Here is a 16,428-nt window from a genome sequence, read left to right as displayed (position 1 = left end):
GGACAGAAAAGGGATGAGAGTTTGCTGCTGGGAGTGTGCTAAGCACCCATCGTAGAGGTGGAGGAATGCATGCAAACAGTTCAGAGGAGCAGCGACCATTGAAGTAATGATAGAAAAAAGATAAAGATGCAACAGTGAAGTGGAGAAACAGAGGTTGAAGGGAGTCAGTAAGAGGAGGAGAGTTAATGAGACGAAAAGCCTTTGACTCTACCCTATTGAGAAGAGCTGTATGTTGGGAGCCTCCCTACACATGATACTTATACTCCACACAGGGGCAGATAAAACCCCTGTATAGAGTCAACAATTGTGCAGGGGTAAAGAAGGAACGGAGTCAACTTAGCACACCTAATCTCTTGGAAGCAGATTTTACAAGAGATGTAATATGATCTTTCCAATATAAGTCCCGAGTAAAGGAAACCCCATGCATGTTCAAGGATGATGTAGGATTAAGTTGAGTATTATTAAACATTAGTGGGTATACCTGTGGAAGATTTTGTCTGGTTGATAATTGTAAAAACTGAGTCTTTGATACATTAAAAACAACCAGATTATTTTTTCCCCAGTCAGAGATATGAGCCAAGTCAGACATTAGGCGTGCCATAGCCTCAGCCCTTGTTTGTTGAAGTATCTGCTGAGATGCACAGTGCGGGAACCGAATGGAAAGGTGAAGGGGTGGATTCATCAGCGTATGAGTGGATAGGGTTAGATGTACAGCTTAGAAGGTCATTGATGAATAAAAGAAAGAGAGTTGGTGATAGGACAGAGCCCTGAGGAACACCACTGTTGATAGATCAAGGGGAACGATGGCTGTCTACAAAGAGGCTATACAACGACCAGCAAGGAAGCTAGAAATGAAAGCACAGATAGATGGATAGAAACCATAAGAGGGCAGTTTGGAAATTAAAGATTTATGCCAGACCCGATCGAAAGTCTTTGAGATGTCAAGTGCAATGGCAAAGCTTTTGCCAAAGTCCCGAAAGGAGGATAACCAGGTGTCTGAAAAGTAGGTGAGAAGATTGCCAGTGGAGGGTTCCTCATGGAACCCATACTGATGATCAAAAAGAAGGTTGTGATAGGAAAGATGCTTTAAAATTTTTCTATTAAGATTTGACTCAAAAACTTTTGAGATACAGGATGTTAAAGCAATTGGACGATAGTTAGAGGGTTGGGAATTGTCACCCTTCTTTTTGACTGGCTGAATGAGAGCAAACTTCCAGCAAGAAGGAAAGGTACAAGTTGACAGACAAAGGCGAAAGAGTTTACCTAGGCAGGGTGTAAGAACAGAAGCACAATTCTTGAGAACAACAGGAGGGACTCCATCAGGCACACATGCCTTATTAGTATTGAGGCCTGTGATCGCAGAAAATACATCAGCTGAAGAAATTTTAATGTCAGCCATGAGGAGGTCAGAGGGGGGAAGTGATGGAGGAACAGCACCAGAATTGTCTAAGGTGGAATTGAAGGAGAAAGTCTGAGCGAAGAGATCTGCTTTATCAGTAGAAGAAATAGCTACAGTGCAATGTGAGTAGAAAAGAGGAGGGAAGGATAATGAGGTAAAATTGTTAGAAAAGCTTTTGGCAAGGTGCCAGAAGGAGTGGGAAGAATTCGAGTTGGAGAGTTGAGAGCATTTAGTATGAATGAAATTATTTTTAGGAGAGTGAAGAACAGACTTAGCACGATTCTGGGCAGAAACGTATAAAAGATGTGATTAAGGGGTGGGTTGGCTCCGGTACCTCTTATAGGCCCTCTCCTTGTTGTCGACAGCATTAGAACAAGCGTGATTAAACCAAGGCTTACTTGCATTAGTCAAAGGAAATGAGAAAGGAATGTATGCTTACATGCCCAGGAGAAAATAACCTCCGTAATGTGCAAGGCACACTCAAATGGCTTCTGGCCATGGAAGCAATAATCATTCCAGGGAAAATCAAAGAAGTACTGCCTGAGGGCCTCCCAATCTGCAGCTCCAAAGTGCCACAGACGATGTTTGTTTGGAGGGTCCACAGGTTGTACCAGTGCAATAGAACAGGTTAAGGTGATAAGGTTGTGATCAGAAGAGCCCAACGGAGAAAAAAGATCAACAGTGTAAGCAGAAGGATTAGTTGTAAGGAAGAGGTCAAGTATGTTGGAACTCTCTTCAAGGTAGTCAGGGATATGGGTAGGGTGCTGTACAAGCTGCTCTAGGTCATTAAGGATAGAAAAGATGTAGGCTTGTTCACCTGGTGGATCAGTGAAGGGACAGGAGAGCCAAAGGTGGTAGTGAATGTTGAAATCTCCTAGAATGGAGATTTCCGAGAAAGGAGAAATGGATAGAATGTGTTCCATCGTAGAAGTAAGATAGACAAAGAAATTTTGATAGTCAGTAGAATGATGAGATAAGTAAACAGCACAGATATATTTAGTCAGAGAATGACAGGAAAGCCGGAGCCAGAGAGTAGAGAATACAAAAGAATCGAGTTCAGGAACACGAGAACGAGATAAGTCGTAGCGCGTATATACACAACAGCCAACTTTTGCTTTGAAATGAGTATAGAGAAAGTAGGATGATACAGAAAAAGGTCTGCTGTCAGTTACCTCAGACAGCTGAGGCTCAGTTAGAAAAAGAAGGTGAGGTTTAGAGAAGGAGAGGTGGTGCTCAACAGAGCGAAAGTTAGAGGAAAGGCCGCGAATCTTGCAAAAATGAAGAAGAAGAGAGTAAGACAGTGGTTCCAGGCAGCTTGAGTCGTCACCGGGAGAGGGGCAGAAGGTGGGGGCATTATGGTTTCCCCCACGGGGACTCCGAGGCCACGTGTTGCGCTGCAATGATTATTAATTTTGTTTTGGAAAAGGAAGTGTACCGTGTACTGTGCATGTAGTTTGGTGACGATAGTTAGAGAAACTTGTATTGGAGAGCATGATGGCCTACTCTCTGTGTTACTGAGACACTGAAAAAGTTCAGCAAAGGGGGATGGTCGGGACCTAGTCCCTAGGACTGGTGAAACGGGAGCTCCAGCTCTCCCTGTCATCAGCTTTCCATCCACCTTGGGAGTACTGCCCTGCTCGACTGGTGCTACAGTCAACTCCTCGCAGGCTGTCTGGCAGAGACTGTTTTTAGGGTTAAAAGTGCTTGTGAGTTTGATTGTATAGGCTTTGGATATGTGTGTGTAGTCTGTAAACCAAGTGTAATTGGCCAGCTTTAAGCCGACCGGATGGAAGCATACTAGTATGCGACACTGGTTCAACAACAGCACCCCTTATGTCCGCCAAAGTAGTCAGTGGCACAGTGAACGCTTCCCAAAGTTTTTACAACTCTGGCGGGAGGCGAACCCGCGTCCACCAGCGTGCGAGATGCACACTCTACCACTGTACCATAGGGGCTATATATATATATATATATATATATATATATATATATATATATATATATATATGAAACGTCCTTTGGGTGAAAGGCTTAGGGTCTAGTCACAATTGCAACTCCACCACTGACATAAGTGAATTATCAAACCAAACAGCCAATTCATCTAATTAGCATTATTTTTAGTTGTCCTAAAGATACGGTACCAATAACGCATTGCAAATTAGAAAACACTCAGCACAGTGCACAGCAGAACACTGGATCTATGGGAAATATTATACAGTATACAGTAAATTCTGAATCGAGGTTGCTATTTCAAACTCAAGGAAAAAGGTAATGGCAAGACCAGCAGGCTAACTCTACGCTAATATTATAGGTTTCTGTAATACTGTATTGTTTTACAGGCTTTCTTCATGACTTAAGCAAATTACAATGAGCAGCTGAAATTGGAATAGCCTGACCAACTGAAGAGTACTGCCCCATTAATGCATGGATTGAGGTATAAATCTTCCTCTTGAGAGTTAGAACTTGGATACAAATCATCTTCTCCTTAATTTTGCACTAACAGAAGGCAGTTGAAAAGTTGAAAGCTGACTGGTCTGGAATTATTCAAATCCGATGTTTCTATTGCGAGTACATGAACGTGCTGCAGTAGTTTCCCTGATATGAAAAATGCTGCTCACTAGTCATTAGGATAAAAATACTGATTACATCTCTTTCCTGAAACAGAAAAGTCTGTTTACGTAAAGGCTTCGGCCGACTCACTAAGGTCAGCCATTGTACTTACACTACGTATTATTACTATTTGTTATTTCACTAGAATTAAACTTCATATTAATTAAAGCAAAAAGGCTGCTATGTACCTGGAATAAAAAGAGGACCGAGCCTTAGCTACCTCTACATGCACTTAGATGTACAACTTTGAATAACCATATCACCGTGTTATCTGCAGCATTACTCTCACTACTGCTGCTCTTATCCTCCTTTCATCTACAGTACTTTACTTCCTGCCAGAATTTTTTACACTCCACTAAATAGTAAGATACTTTTCTGGGTCTTTTCCACTTTCTCCAGGTTTATCCCTTTCCACACATACACTTCCCTCCATTTGTTTTCTTCACTAATTTTTTCCATCCTTTAACTGAAATCCGTATATATCTAAATATAAATAAATTGATATAGATATATAGATACATACATAGATAGATAGTTTGACAGACAAATATACGATCATAAAGGTTTTCGTGTTCACAAGTTTTATCGACATGTTGCTAATATGGTTGAAGTGACACAGAATTCGTCAGGTATGCCTATGACGGAATTCAAAATCCTGTTATGCAGAGAAGCATTTTTTTTTTTTTTTTTTTTTTTTTCAGGCAGGTGCTTCGAATATGATTTATCAGTGCTTCTGTAGAAATACTAACAGTATTACTGCCTAACGATTTACACTCACGGTGAAATATCTGCAGTATGTAACTGAACAATTTTCTTACTTAGGACTTTGTTCTGGAAAATATTCATGTAACTGATATTCAACTGGCATTTCTTCTCATCTGAAATATCTTTTGCAGAAAATGGTTAATTACAGCCAGTTGCCACTTCTTTTTTTCGTGTTGCTGGTGGGGGCTGCGATGACGATCGAAAACAGAATGACCTTGGAAAGTGTTGGTGAGGTGGTGAGTCGGGTGGCAGAGGAGCACTTCCCTGGGTGTCGCTTGTTACTTCTCACATCCTCTCTCGACTCTTCTGTAATTTCAGTCATTGGAAGTTAAGTAACCACCCACTGATGCTGATGAGTTTCTGAGTAAAACAGTTTCCAGGTTATCATACCTACAATGTGTTGAAATTGTACTACCGGTATATTATAAGTTCTCTTTTTTCCAACCTGAGTATTTTATTTTGTAGAATTTAAAATGTATTCGGGAATATGCAGTTACCACTACTTTCACTAACTGTCAAGTGTTGATGACTTGTTTCAGTTGAAGTCATAGGTATTTTATTCAACTGATGGAATTTTCAACCAGAGAAATTTTAATCTCCGAATGACGATGACATTTTTTTTTCTTGTTTCTACCTCCAGGAGATTTTTTAAGATTAGGGGTTAATGAATGCTATTGCTAACCCCTCCAGTTAAAAATTTCACCCCTAAACTAAAAAGTTTGAATTTTTCCGTTTCGGTTCATTGAAAAGGGCTTCAACGTGTGTTCATGTATTGACCTTCGTCACCTAATAACGGCCCTCCACGAAGTTCGATCGTTGCCGGCCTCCCTGTTCAGTCATATACTCCTGAGGTCACGCTCTATGACCTCATCCCAGGTCTCTCTCGATCTGCCTCTCAACGTTCACATCCCTCACCTTCTGCACTCACTTGTCATCTTCCACCATCTCAATATGCCCAGACAATCTCAGCCTACCAATCATCACCATATTAACACTTTCAAGTTCCAGCCCTCCACTCAACTGTACGTCACAGTCATAACTTCCCACCCCAGGCCTCGCAGTCAAGGACGAACTGTGCATCCATCTTATCATTATCGCTTCTGTACGTTTGATCCCTGGAATATCCACCTCCTTTGCTCTCCAGGTCTTATTACTCTGCTACTGCTGCATACAGTTTTCCCTTACCAAGGTGGGAGAGCCTTCTCTTGTCAGGAGAGGCAACAACCCCCTGAACTTCCTCCAACCACCTCTTACCCTAGCCAAAGAGGTATCTCCAGTCTCACTTACACATGTAACATGTCTCCTGAACACCAAAACTTCTCCGCACACTCAAGAGACTCTCCAGTAAGAAAAATCCTTTCACGCCTCTCAAACTTTACACACACTTGCTTTGACATTGCACTGTCGAAATCAGCATCATTTTACAACTCTTATTTACCCACTTATCACAAATATTGCACAAGATGGAGTTACATTCCACATCCTTGTGGCAAACTGCACATGGTCACACCCTCGCTGCTTTGTCAGTACCGTCATGAGCCTTAGATATCATCACTTTTTCTTATCCACATTTACTCTCAAACTCTTGTGCCCAGTTCCATCTTTCCACTTCCCAAATCATTCCTCCACCTCCTTACGAACTCTGTCGAGTAGGTGTCATCAGACGACTTCTTTTAAATTTGGGAGAGCCTTAAAGAACGAAAAGGTTAATGAAGGCAATAATTACATCCTCTACCTCGAAAAATACTTCAAAAAGGCAACGAAAAAATATGACATCCGCCTAAAGGGATCAATAACATGTCCTGATGGTAACAATAATAATAATAAAAAAAAAAAAACTCATTGAGGGAGGCCGCTAGTTCAGGTATGAGAATTCTCGACCAGTGAAATGTTAATTTATACTTTAGGCGTGTGGGCGATGGCATTGTGGTGGTAGTGGCAGCGTCAGTGAGGCAGCAGGACCTATCCCAGGGGCTGTGGGGAAACACCAGGACCAAGTGCCGGGCACTCATCATAGACCTGGATCACACTGACAACATCAACAATTGCACTGCCAGGACGCTCAGGTATTGTGGCCACCAACTATAGTCGCGGCGCACAACTCTGAGGTTGTCATTATCGTACCCTGCCACCCTACGATTCAAAATGTGCGTCCGATTTCGTATACACGAATCATATTATTATGCATGAATATATTATATACGAATATTATTATACTTGAACATATTATACATGAATCACATGCGTCTCATATTATGCACAAAATCAGACGCAATTTTGAATCGTAGTTTGCCAGGGCACGATAATAACAACCTCAGAGTCGCACGCCGCGACAATAGATGGGAAGCATTATTTCTTTCCTTAATTCAAAGTTTCAGTCTGAAGATATGAACTAACTAAAAGACCTTTCCAGACTTAAAGCATTAACTCTGGCAACTGTATATATCTTAACTATATTATATTTGCCGCCAGCAGAGAGAGCCCTGGAGGAATACTATTTTTTTATGTAGGGAAGAAGGAACCAAAGGCCAGGAGCCGACAGTCTGTTTTATCCAAGAATAAACAAAAACTAGTTAACAGAAAGCCAAATTCAAGATCAATTCCCGATGCCTGGACACACCGTGTTTGAAAAAATGGAGATCATGGGCAGTAGGAAAAAAGACAGAGGGAGACATTTCCAGAGCTGACCGGTAGCATACATGAAGGACTGGGAGCAACGGTTAACTCTTGCATTAGAGAGGTGGACAGAAAAGGGATCAGAGTTTATTGCTTCTAGGGTCCTATGTCCCTGCTGTAGTGGTGGAGGAATACAAGCAGACAGTTCAGAGGAGTATTGACTACTGCAGTAGCGATGGAAAAGACATAATCATGCAACAGTGTGGTGAAGAGACAGAGGTTGAAGGGAGCCAGTAAGAGGAGAGTTAATGACATGAAAAGCCTTTGACTCCACTTTCTTGAGAAGAGATTTTTTTTTTACACAAAAGGAATAGAGGAATGAAAACTAAAGAATAAAAAAAATAATCCATAAACCTGATTACAGGTGTCCACCATTCATAAATTATCTGTAACAGTTTTATATATATATATATATATATATATATATATATATATATATATATATATATATATATATATACATATATCAACCCCTTCAGATGTGGCCCAAAGGACCTAAAGGGATGTGGCAAGGTTTTCAAAGACATCTGCTAACATTCATTTGTTAGCGATTTTTTCGTGAAATGTCAAAATTTCCCTACCTTTGAAAATTATTCTTAGTACTAATTTTCCATACCAAAGTAATATGATTTTCAGTCCTTTGTAATGTTAACTCAAAGTACAAAACCTACAGATCCTTCATATACATTTATTTTGTTGATGTTTTGTATTTTTTGCCATTTCTTTTTTTTTTTTTTTTCAATTTCGGGTTCGAGACACCCATGGTTGGTGTTAGTGTTACTAAAACGGAATGTTAATGATACAATTTAATTCAACCCAGAAAAGACCCTCTATAATGAAGATATTAGTGACAGCCTCCATTATTATCTAAATGCAAGAATTCCTCCATTAGCTGAATAAGATTGTTAGCAGCAAGATTTTACTAAATAGATATTCCTGGCAAAAGGGATGGACACAGACTGATTGAGAACTCTAAGGCCCCAGAATAACATCAGTATATCAGTTATTAATGAGTGGACTGAAATAAAAATCCATACCTACAAACATGCACTACATTTGAAAAAGTTCCGGACATTCGAGTGTAAACACACTCATGTTGAAACGAAATCATTTTCTCTTACCAGCATGGTGTTAAATGAGCATCAATTTATTGGTTAGCTGCACTTATCCAGCGATTATGGCATACTCGATAGCTGACCGTATTTGTAGCTCCCCTGATTTAACTCAGAAATTTCTACTGGCTGTTTGGTCACATTAGAGGAAAAGGATTTCAGAATAATCCTAACACGCTACACTAACTTGATGAAAACACTATTAGAGAGAATGCATCCTTCCTGCTGTTTAAGCTGCACCGAAAATTCGCCCATCTTAATTTGGAATATTGGTTTCACATATGCCTAATTGCTAACGGGCTCAGAGTACTTAATAATCCTGTAAAAATGGAATGATTTCGAAAGGAGAAGAAAACAGTAGAGTACCACATGGTTGGCTGTAGGTACTTATTATAATGTAAAGTATTGATCCCGCATATGGATAACGAGTGGAATTAGAGAAGTCAGATAACAAAAATAGGTCATATCATTAAGTAAACAAGTGTCTGTGACTGGCTGTTGCAAATGCTTAGATGATAGGCAAAAGAAATTATATTGAAAAATGTACATCACAACCTGGTCAAATCTGTCTCATGTAGTGGATATAAACACGCAGACGTTAATAAATTGAATGCAAGTTGGAACAGACTTTAAGAAATCTGAATGTGAGAAGGATTTACGAGTCAGAGTTATCAAATACCTAAACCGTTACAAAAATGTATTTTTGCACGAAATAAAGCAAATGGAAGATCAGGTATTATAACTAGATGCGTATCAAGCCATCCACAGTATTGCTATGGCAGTGTTTTGCTTTATTAACCTGCCCCATCCTGACCACTTTTCCACCACTGACTCCCCCCAATCCCGACCATTTTTGGATTTTTTTTGGGGGGGACTCAAACCTCCGCTTTTGGTGAGGAATCGCTCACCTGAGGTTTAAAATACTCGATACAGGTAGGAGTACCTCCTAACCTAACTAGGTTTTCTAACAGGCTGGCACGAAAGAAAACGAGTTCTATGGGAGGATAACTATTTCACACCACTCATAAACGGTATTTATTTATTTACTTGGTACGAATTTATATGTAGTACGAGAGTATATTTGTTTTCAAGCAGTAATATAGGCATTATAAGCATTGTTTCACTCACTAACTCATCACCATATCTGACCTTTTTTTGACACATTACCTGATCATCATTTCTGACTGTTTCTTGCTCTAATGCTATGTAAAGTTTGTCCTCCACATTGTCATTGATGGGGAATCACTCTGGCCCTGAATTTCGTACTGTGGCATGACATGGCTTTACTGGCCAGGTCACTGATAACAGGTGAATTGCTGAGACAATGGCGTCCGGGGGGGGAGGAGGTCATGCTGGGTAAGGCATTGTCCCTGCCTGGCATCTTGTAGAGGAAGGTGTCACGTGTATACGTACCAAAAATCACTCACGAAAATTGAAAATTATGCAAATTAGGGACCTTGCAAATGATTCGCGTTTATGTACGTCGATGGGATTGGCAGTGACAAAACGTGTCGACGTTAAAGAACGTCGACGGGACACCGCGGGTCAAGGTCTTGCATGGATTACATGAAGCAGTTTTGGTGTCCATGGAATGAATGTAAATCTTCATGTTCAAAGGAGAATGAAGAATATGCTATGAAACTTAAAATGAATATATTAAACTGAGAAGATTGACTCTGCCAGCATACAGAAGCCTTTGAGTAAGAGATGACCTAATTCAAGCACTTGAATTGCATGGGAGAATTACAGAAGAGATCTTGGTAGGGTTTTTAAGTAGATAGGTCACAACTCTAATTATTGCAAATTAATAAAATGTAGGAACGTGTCAGGAATAAATGGGCTTGTGCAGAGAATAATGGATGAGAGGAATAAAATATCTGGTAATGTGCCATAGTTACTTATACCAAAAAGCTCAGGGTAGACTAGGCAGAAATGAGACTAGTAAGAGTTGGGTATTTACATAACTCACCCCAGTCACCAAATCACCATCAAAGGAAAACAGTACAATTATTATTGTCCAAAATTCCACCACAGCACTGTATGATTTTATTTCGTCCTTTTCTGTAAATTTCCATGTCGCATTTCAATCTTGCATATTAATCCTTCTCATTCTCTTCTCACACATTTCGTATGAGAGCTTACTAGGCGGGGATACAGGCTTCTTCACTGACGTTCTTATTCCTTCTCATAAAGAAGTCACGCACTCTGAAAGGAATTCATTAGCATACACCAACTGACCGACTCCAGCTATACTCTCTTATGTTCTGTCTTTTCTTCAGAAGTAGCTATAACTGGTAAGTATTACATCATAAACGCTAAGTTTCTCCTTTTCAGACAACTAGACGAGGCAGGAATGTGGCAGTTGTCTGAAGTGCGGGTGGTGGTGGTGGGTGGCAGGGACGAGGTGGAGTCCGTCCTGCTCCATCCCAGCCTTCGTAACGTGGCCAGTGCTGTTTACCTGGCCATCATTACCAAGCAGTCCTCGGAATCTATCCATTATCTTCATCACAACGTCCTCAAAGGTTGGGAGTGGACTGTAATTTTAGATCACATCAAAATCAATTAAGTATTACCAAGGCCTAGAGAGGGAATGATAATGCAGATGAATAAATGTTAATGGATTATGAAGCTGAGAAAGAAAGATATGACGAAAGACAGAAGTGGATGGAAGACTTATGAATAATTTATGTGCACAGGTATAATTCACAAGACTGCACTTCTTTTTCACCATGTACTAGATGGAATATTCTATTCCGAAAGGGTCATGAACTGCTCTTTTTGTGTAAATCCTATGGCTTATGGGGTGAAACCAAAAATTTCAGAAGTATGAAGTTTTTCAATTACTATGTGCAGTTGTCACTTTTACTGAGGATTCCGTTGATCATTTTCCTCTCTCTCTTTTTATCTTGTGCCAGTTTCTCAACCCCTCCCATACACTGTATTGCTGGGAAAGGGGTTAAGGATGACGATGGCTATTACCTTTACACTTACTGCAGAGTGGAATAACAAGTAAAGTTTTCTTCTTTTGCTCTTCCATACTATGTTCTTTTCAATATTTTCTTTTTACTACAGGATGATTTTATTCATATTTGGGGAGAAATCGAAGTGTAAATTTCAGATGTACTTTCCAACATTTTCTTTTTTAACATATGACCTCCCCCCCGAGAAAATGGTCTTGCATTAGAAGGGGAAAAATAATACAAACTGGGCCAGCTCCAAATGGGTGACAAAATCATGTACCGCTAGGTGTGGCTTCCAAGAGCAGCCTCACTGCCTGAAATAGGTTTGCTTTAAATATTAATTTCCTGATAAGAGTATACTGTACAACTTTATTTATTCCCCATCATTTGTTTCTGCATTTACAGTGGCTGCTGGTAGTACTGTCACGATCATTAATCCTGACTCGAGGTGGGGCGAAGCTAAGATAGGAGATATTGCCAGGCAAATTGACACAGGCCACTTCATTACGAGAGACTCACTCGCCTGTACCACAACTCATTCTCACGCCCCGTTCTATTTCAGCCCTGACTTCGACTCCCATCCAGCTAGAGCGATAAAGAAATTAGAGATCTTGATAGTACATTCTTAAACAATTTTGCCCTATGTTAGTTCTATAGATGATATCGACTCTTGACACAACAAGAACCAATACATTTTTTCCACTTAAATATGCATCACTCTTCATACCAACACTCCACTCCCACTTGTAATTTGCAAGAATGAATAAGAGTCAATTCTGGGTATAACTCTCCGTAAGGGTAAGCAGCTCGGTCTAGCCTGTGAATCTGATATGGAATGGGGCCAGTACATAAAATGATGAACAAAATTTCCATGGGTATCGGGATTAGGCGATCTTTTGTTGTAACATATAATCAGAGAAAATCTGATGATAGAATATTGGCCACAGGAGCTACTGGAACGCGTCACACTGGATGGAATATCTTCGCCTGAGGGAAGGCAAGAGTAGGGTAGTTGCAGCTGGTGCTTGCAAACACTCGAACAACAGGCAATGTATGAAAACACGAGACGAAGCACCGAAGCACACCCGATCCACATAGATAACCACGGGAGTTTGAACCTGCTGATTTCACACGGTGCACTGGACACTGTAGTCCGTAGTGCTTGGATCTGAAGAAAAAAATAATAATATATATGTTGTTTATTTCTTTATTATTGTTCAATGCTTTCACTGGCTTGCGAATCTATTTATCACTTTTTTACCCTTCCCCCGCCTCGGAGGGGCTCGGGGGAGGGTATTATTTTAACCCGGATTGTCAGTTTGTTTGTTTGTCTGCCTGTCTGTTAACAACTTTATGCAAAAACTACTGGTGCGATTTTGACTAATATTACACGGATGATGGTCTATGACCTTCTGATCGCCTAATTAAATTTTGGGCCAAATTTGGCCAAGGTCTAGGCTGTAGGCCCCCAAAATGTAAAAAAATAAAAGGGTTGGGATGGGTAAAAATCGTTTTTTCGACATAACTCCTTTCAGTTTCGTCATATCGACATGAAACCAAAAGCTAAAAGTGCATCTTTCGATTTCACATCCTACAACCTACCTCATTAAATCGGGGAAGTCACCCACAGTTAGCGGTAGGGGGGGGGAGGTGTCGGTGTCAGGTGGGTTGGGCCTAAAATTTCAAATGGGCATAAAATCGTCAATTTTCACCCGAATTACTCCAAATTTTATATGTGACATCCTTGACTAGATATTGTGTTGTGCTTATACGTCAGCACTAAAATGAATGCCGGGGACGGGTTTGCTGTGCCTTTGCACTGCTTCTTGTTTTTGCATGGATTTCTATTGCATATTTCGCTCATGCTTTGTATTCCTGAATGCCATTAATATATATTTTTCTGAGGTGTAATAAGGAAATGAATTATTGGTTAAGATATACGAAATGTTCTAAGTCAACGAGAATACAGCAAGGAGATGATTTGTGTAAGGAGGGCATAAGGATTAAACTGAGAAATACAGTTGGGTTAATCAGAATCAGAAAGGCTAATCATCTAAAAATAAATGCTGACATAATCGAAATTCAAGCATGTATGTGAGATCGGATAAGTTTCAAAGTAACCAATGCTAAAGTTCCTTAATGTCTTCTAAAATGCTGGTAATTTTGGACCAATAATAGAAGAGGTTGATGAACACATGAAGGTAGATTTGGTACAAAATATCCAAAGGTAAGACAAACATTACCCATAGAGGAGGGTAGCGAACGAGGAATGGTAGATTTGTTACAGTATTATAGTGGTCTAATTAAAGTATCCCATTAACAGAGGAAGTTAGTGAACGAGTGAAGGTATACCGACGGTGCCTCTATTGCAACGCAGGGGATGCGACAGTTCAGTTTGTCCGCAGCGAAAGACTTGACATCCTCTACCTCTCTCGCAGTCTCATTCATGGTCAGTATTGAGAGGAGGAGGTTGAGAAACAAATTAAGAGAACCTGAAAATTTTATATATATTTGTGGAGACTTATCAGTAACTTTATATATTAGAGCACAATGAACATAAGTTTAATATCTTAGAGTTGTTCTTTAATGCTTTGCACGCACATGTAGTGTTTGGCTGGGTGGCTGGGTGGGTGTGACGGTGTTGAGGAAACGAAGCTGAGAACTAGCCATATGCTGTGTTCTCTCCCACAGTCCAATCAGTGAAGGGACCATTCATTCCTTCATAACCTTGGCCTATGTAATCTAAGCTCCATAACTGTTAGTGTGCATTCCTCAGTAAAGTAAAATGCCATTGTCTATAGGTCTAGCGAGGAACCTGCAGGGACGGAGAATGAACGTTGTGTCAGTATCTCTCTTTCCCTATATGGACTACACTAAGCATTATGACCGGCCAGGCAGCACAGTCACCCCAAAGGACTCTGTTGATAAGCGGCTACTGTCAGTCATTGGCAAGAAGCTTAATGTTACGTAAGCCATTTGCATATCTACATCACAGTGGTACTTAGGCCATTTGCTTAATTTACATCACAATAGCTAGTTGTGTAAACTACTGTGCTTCATTATAATCCTTTGCTTAAGAACCAAAAGATATTTTTTCATTTCTTTACTGGTAACTCATGGCTCTGTACCAGTGGTTCTCAAACTTGGGGTAATTACCCCCGTGGGGGTAATGAAGCCATTTCTGGGGGGTAACGAGGCACTTTCTAAAAGTAATAGTTCTTTGGAGTAAATTGATAAATAATAATAATAAATAAAAAAATAAATAAATAATACAGTAGTATATAAACTAATAGTTATCATAATTATGCAAGTTATACTCCCAACATACTTTTTCTTCAATTAATGTAAGCCCAAAAGAAAATGGGATGCCATGACGAGTCTTTGTGATGTAAGCGAGTGAAACATCATGACCCAGCCCTGTAGGAGATGATTTTGTTGACTGCTACGAACACTCCAGTGAACAAGCAAAAAAAGATGAAGCAGATTCAGCTCTCTAATAACACACTGAAAAGACGCATCGCCGAGATAAGTAGGCCTAGTGACATTCTTGAGCAGGTAACAACGGAACTAAAGAGCAGCCCTTCAATTGCTATTCAACTCGACGAATATACTGATGTGTCTTCATGTTCACAACTGCTTGTATATGCACACACCATGAAAGGGCATTCAATTAAAGAGAAATACTTGTTCTCGGAACCTCTTGCTACAAGCACACGGGGCAAGGATGTGTTTGAAATAGTTGACAAGTTTTTTTTTATAGATACAGGTATTGGCTGGACAAAACTAGCTGGGGTTTGTACAGACGGAGCACCTTCAATGACAGGAGTCCATTCAGGTTTCAAGCGTGTGTGAGAAATATCACTTCGCACGTTCAGTTCACACACTGTGTGATACACTGCCATGCATTAGCTATGAAAACTCTTCCAAATGACCTTGCAGATGTTTTGTCAGATGTAGTGAAAATAGTTAACCATATCAGAGGGAGTGCTGTGAACTCGAGAATATTCAAAATTTTGTGTCAAGAAATGGGAGCAAGCCACACTGTATTTTTTATTTCACACTGAAGTGAGACACTTATCTCGGGTTAAGGTTTTGCATTGCTTTCTTTAGTTAAAAGAGGAAGTAGCTACTTCCCTTGAGAGAAAAAAAACTGCCAAAGAAGTAAATCTACTTGAGAAAATGAAGAGTGAAGAGTTCACGTTGAAAGTTGCCTACCTTGCAGATTTCCTTGGAGATGTAAACTCCCTTAACTTATCACTTCAGGAATATAATGTAAATGTTTTAGGCACCCATGATGAAGTTTTGCTTTTCAGAGAAAAACTCAGTTTTATCAGTGTCGTGTTCAGGCTGGTGACACGACAGTTCTTTCAGAACTGACAACATTAGTAACCAGTATTGGAGAAGAATGTTCATTTGTTGATCTTATTGAAGAGCATCTTAGTCTTATGACTGAAACAAGCAGCAGTTACTTTCTTGACCTTGATAGGCGAGGCAAGAAAGCTTGGGTAACTAAACCATTAACTGTTGATGAAGAGGTGATTGAGGACAGTGACACAGCAGCAAAGCTCGAATTTCTTGCATTAAGAGGGGATAAAACCCTGGAACTGGGTTATCATTATCAGAATGATGAGCTGACTACTTTTGGGGCCAAACTGGAGAAGGAATATCCCATTCTCTCACAGAGAGCTCTTAATGTGCTCATCCCTTTTGTTACAACTTACCGTTGGGAGGCTGGTTTCTCGGCGTTAGTTTGTATTAACCCGCCCCATCCCGACCGACTTTCCACCACTGACCCCCCCCCACCATCCCGACCAATTTTGGAAAAAAAAATTTGGCTCAAACCTCTGCTTTTGGTGAGAAACATTGAAAATTCATGGAGAAATCACTCACCTGAGGTTTAAGATAC

The 16,428-nt window shown here is 40.2% G+C and overlaps 1 protein-coding gene across 1 annotated transcript in view; it reads left to right on the top strand.

Annotated features, from left to right (window-relative positions):
• The window catches only part of LOC145397126 (ionotropic receptor 21a-like), a 78,016-nt gene that overhangs the window by 22,106 nt on the left and 39,482 nt on the right, over window positions 1–16,428 (top strand). Inside the window, exons 3-7 of the mRNA XM_080270325.1 lie at window positions 5,919–6,118; window positions 6,682–6,840; window positions 10,897–11,084; window positions 13,846–13,971; window positions 14,324–14,489. Coding sequence (XP_080126451.1) covers window positions 5,919–6,118; window positions 6,682–6,840; window positions 10,897–11,084; window positions 13,846–13,971; window positions 14,324–14,489 — 839 coding nt within the window. The remainder of the gene's footprint in view (window positions 1–5,918; window positions 6,119–6,681; window positions 6,841–10,896; window positions 11,085–13,845; window positions 13,972–14,323; window positions 14,490–16,428) is intronic.

This window comes from Coenobita brevimanus, chromosome 40 (assembly GCF_032717465.1).
Source record: "Coenobita brevimanus isolate Jiangsu-jjx chromosome 40, ASM3271746v2, whole genome shotgun sequence".
NCBI lineage: Eukaryota > Metazoa > Arthropoda > Malacostraca > Decapoda > Coenobitidae > Coenobita > Coenobita brevimanus.
The sequence above is the reverse complement of the archived record's forward strand: the minus strand, read 5'-3'. Positions and strand labels throughout refer to the sequence as shown.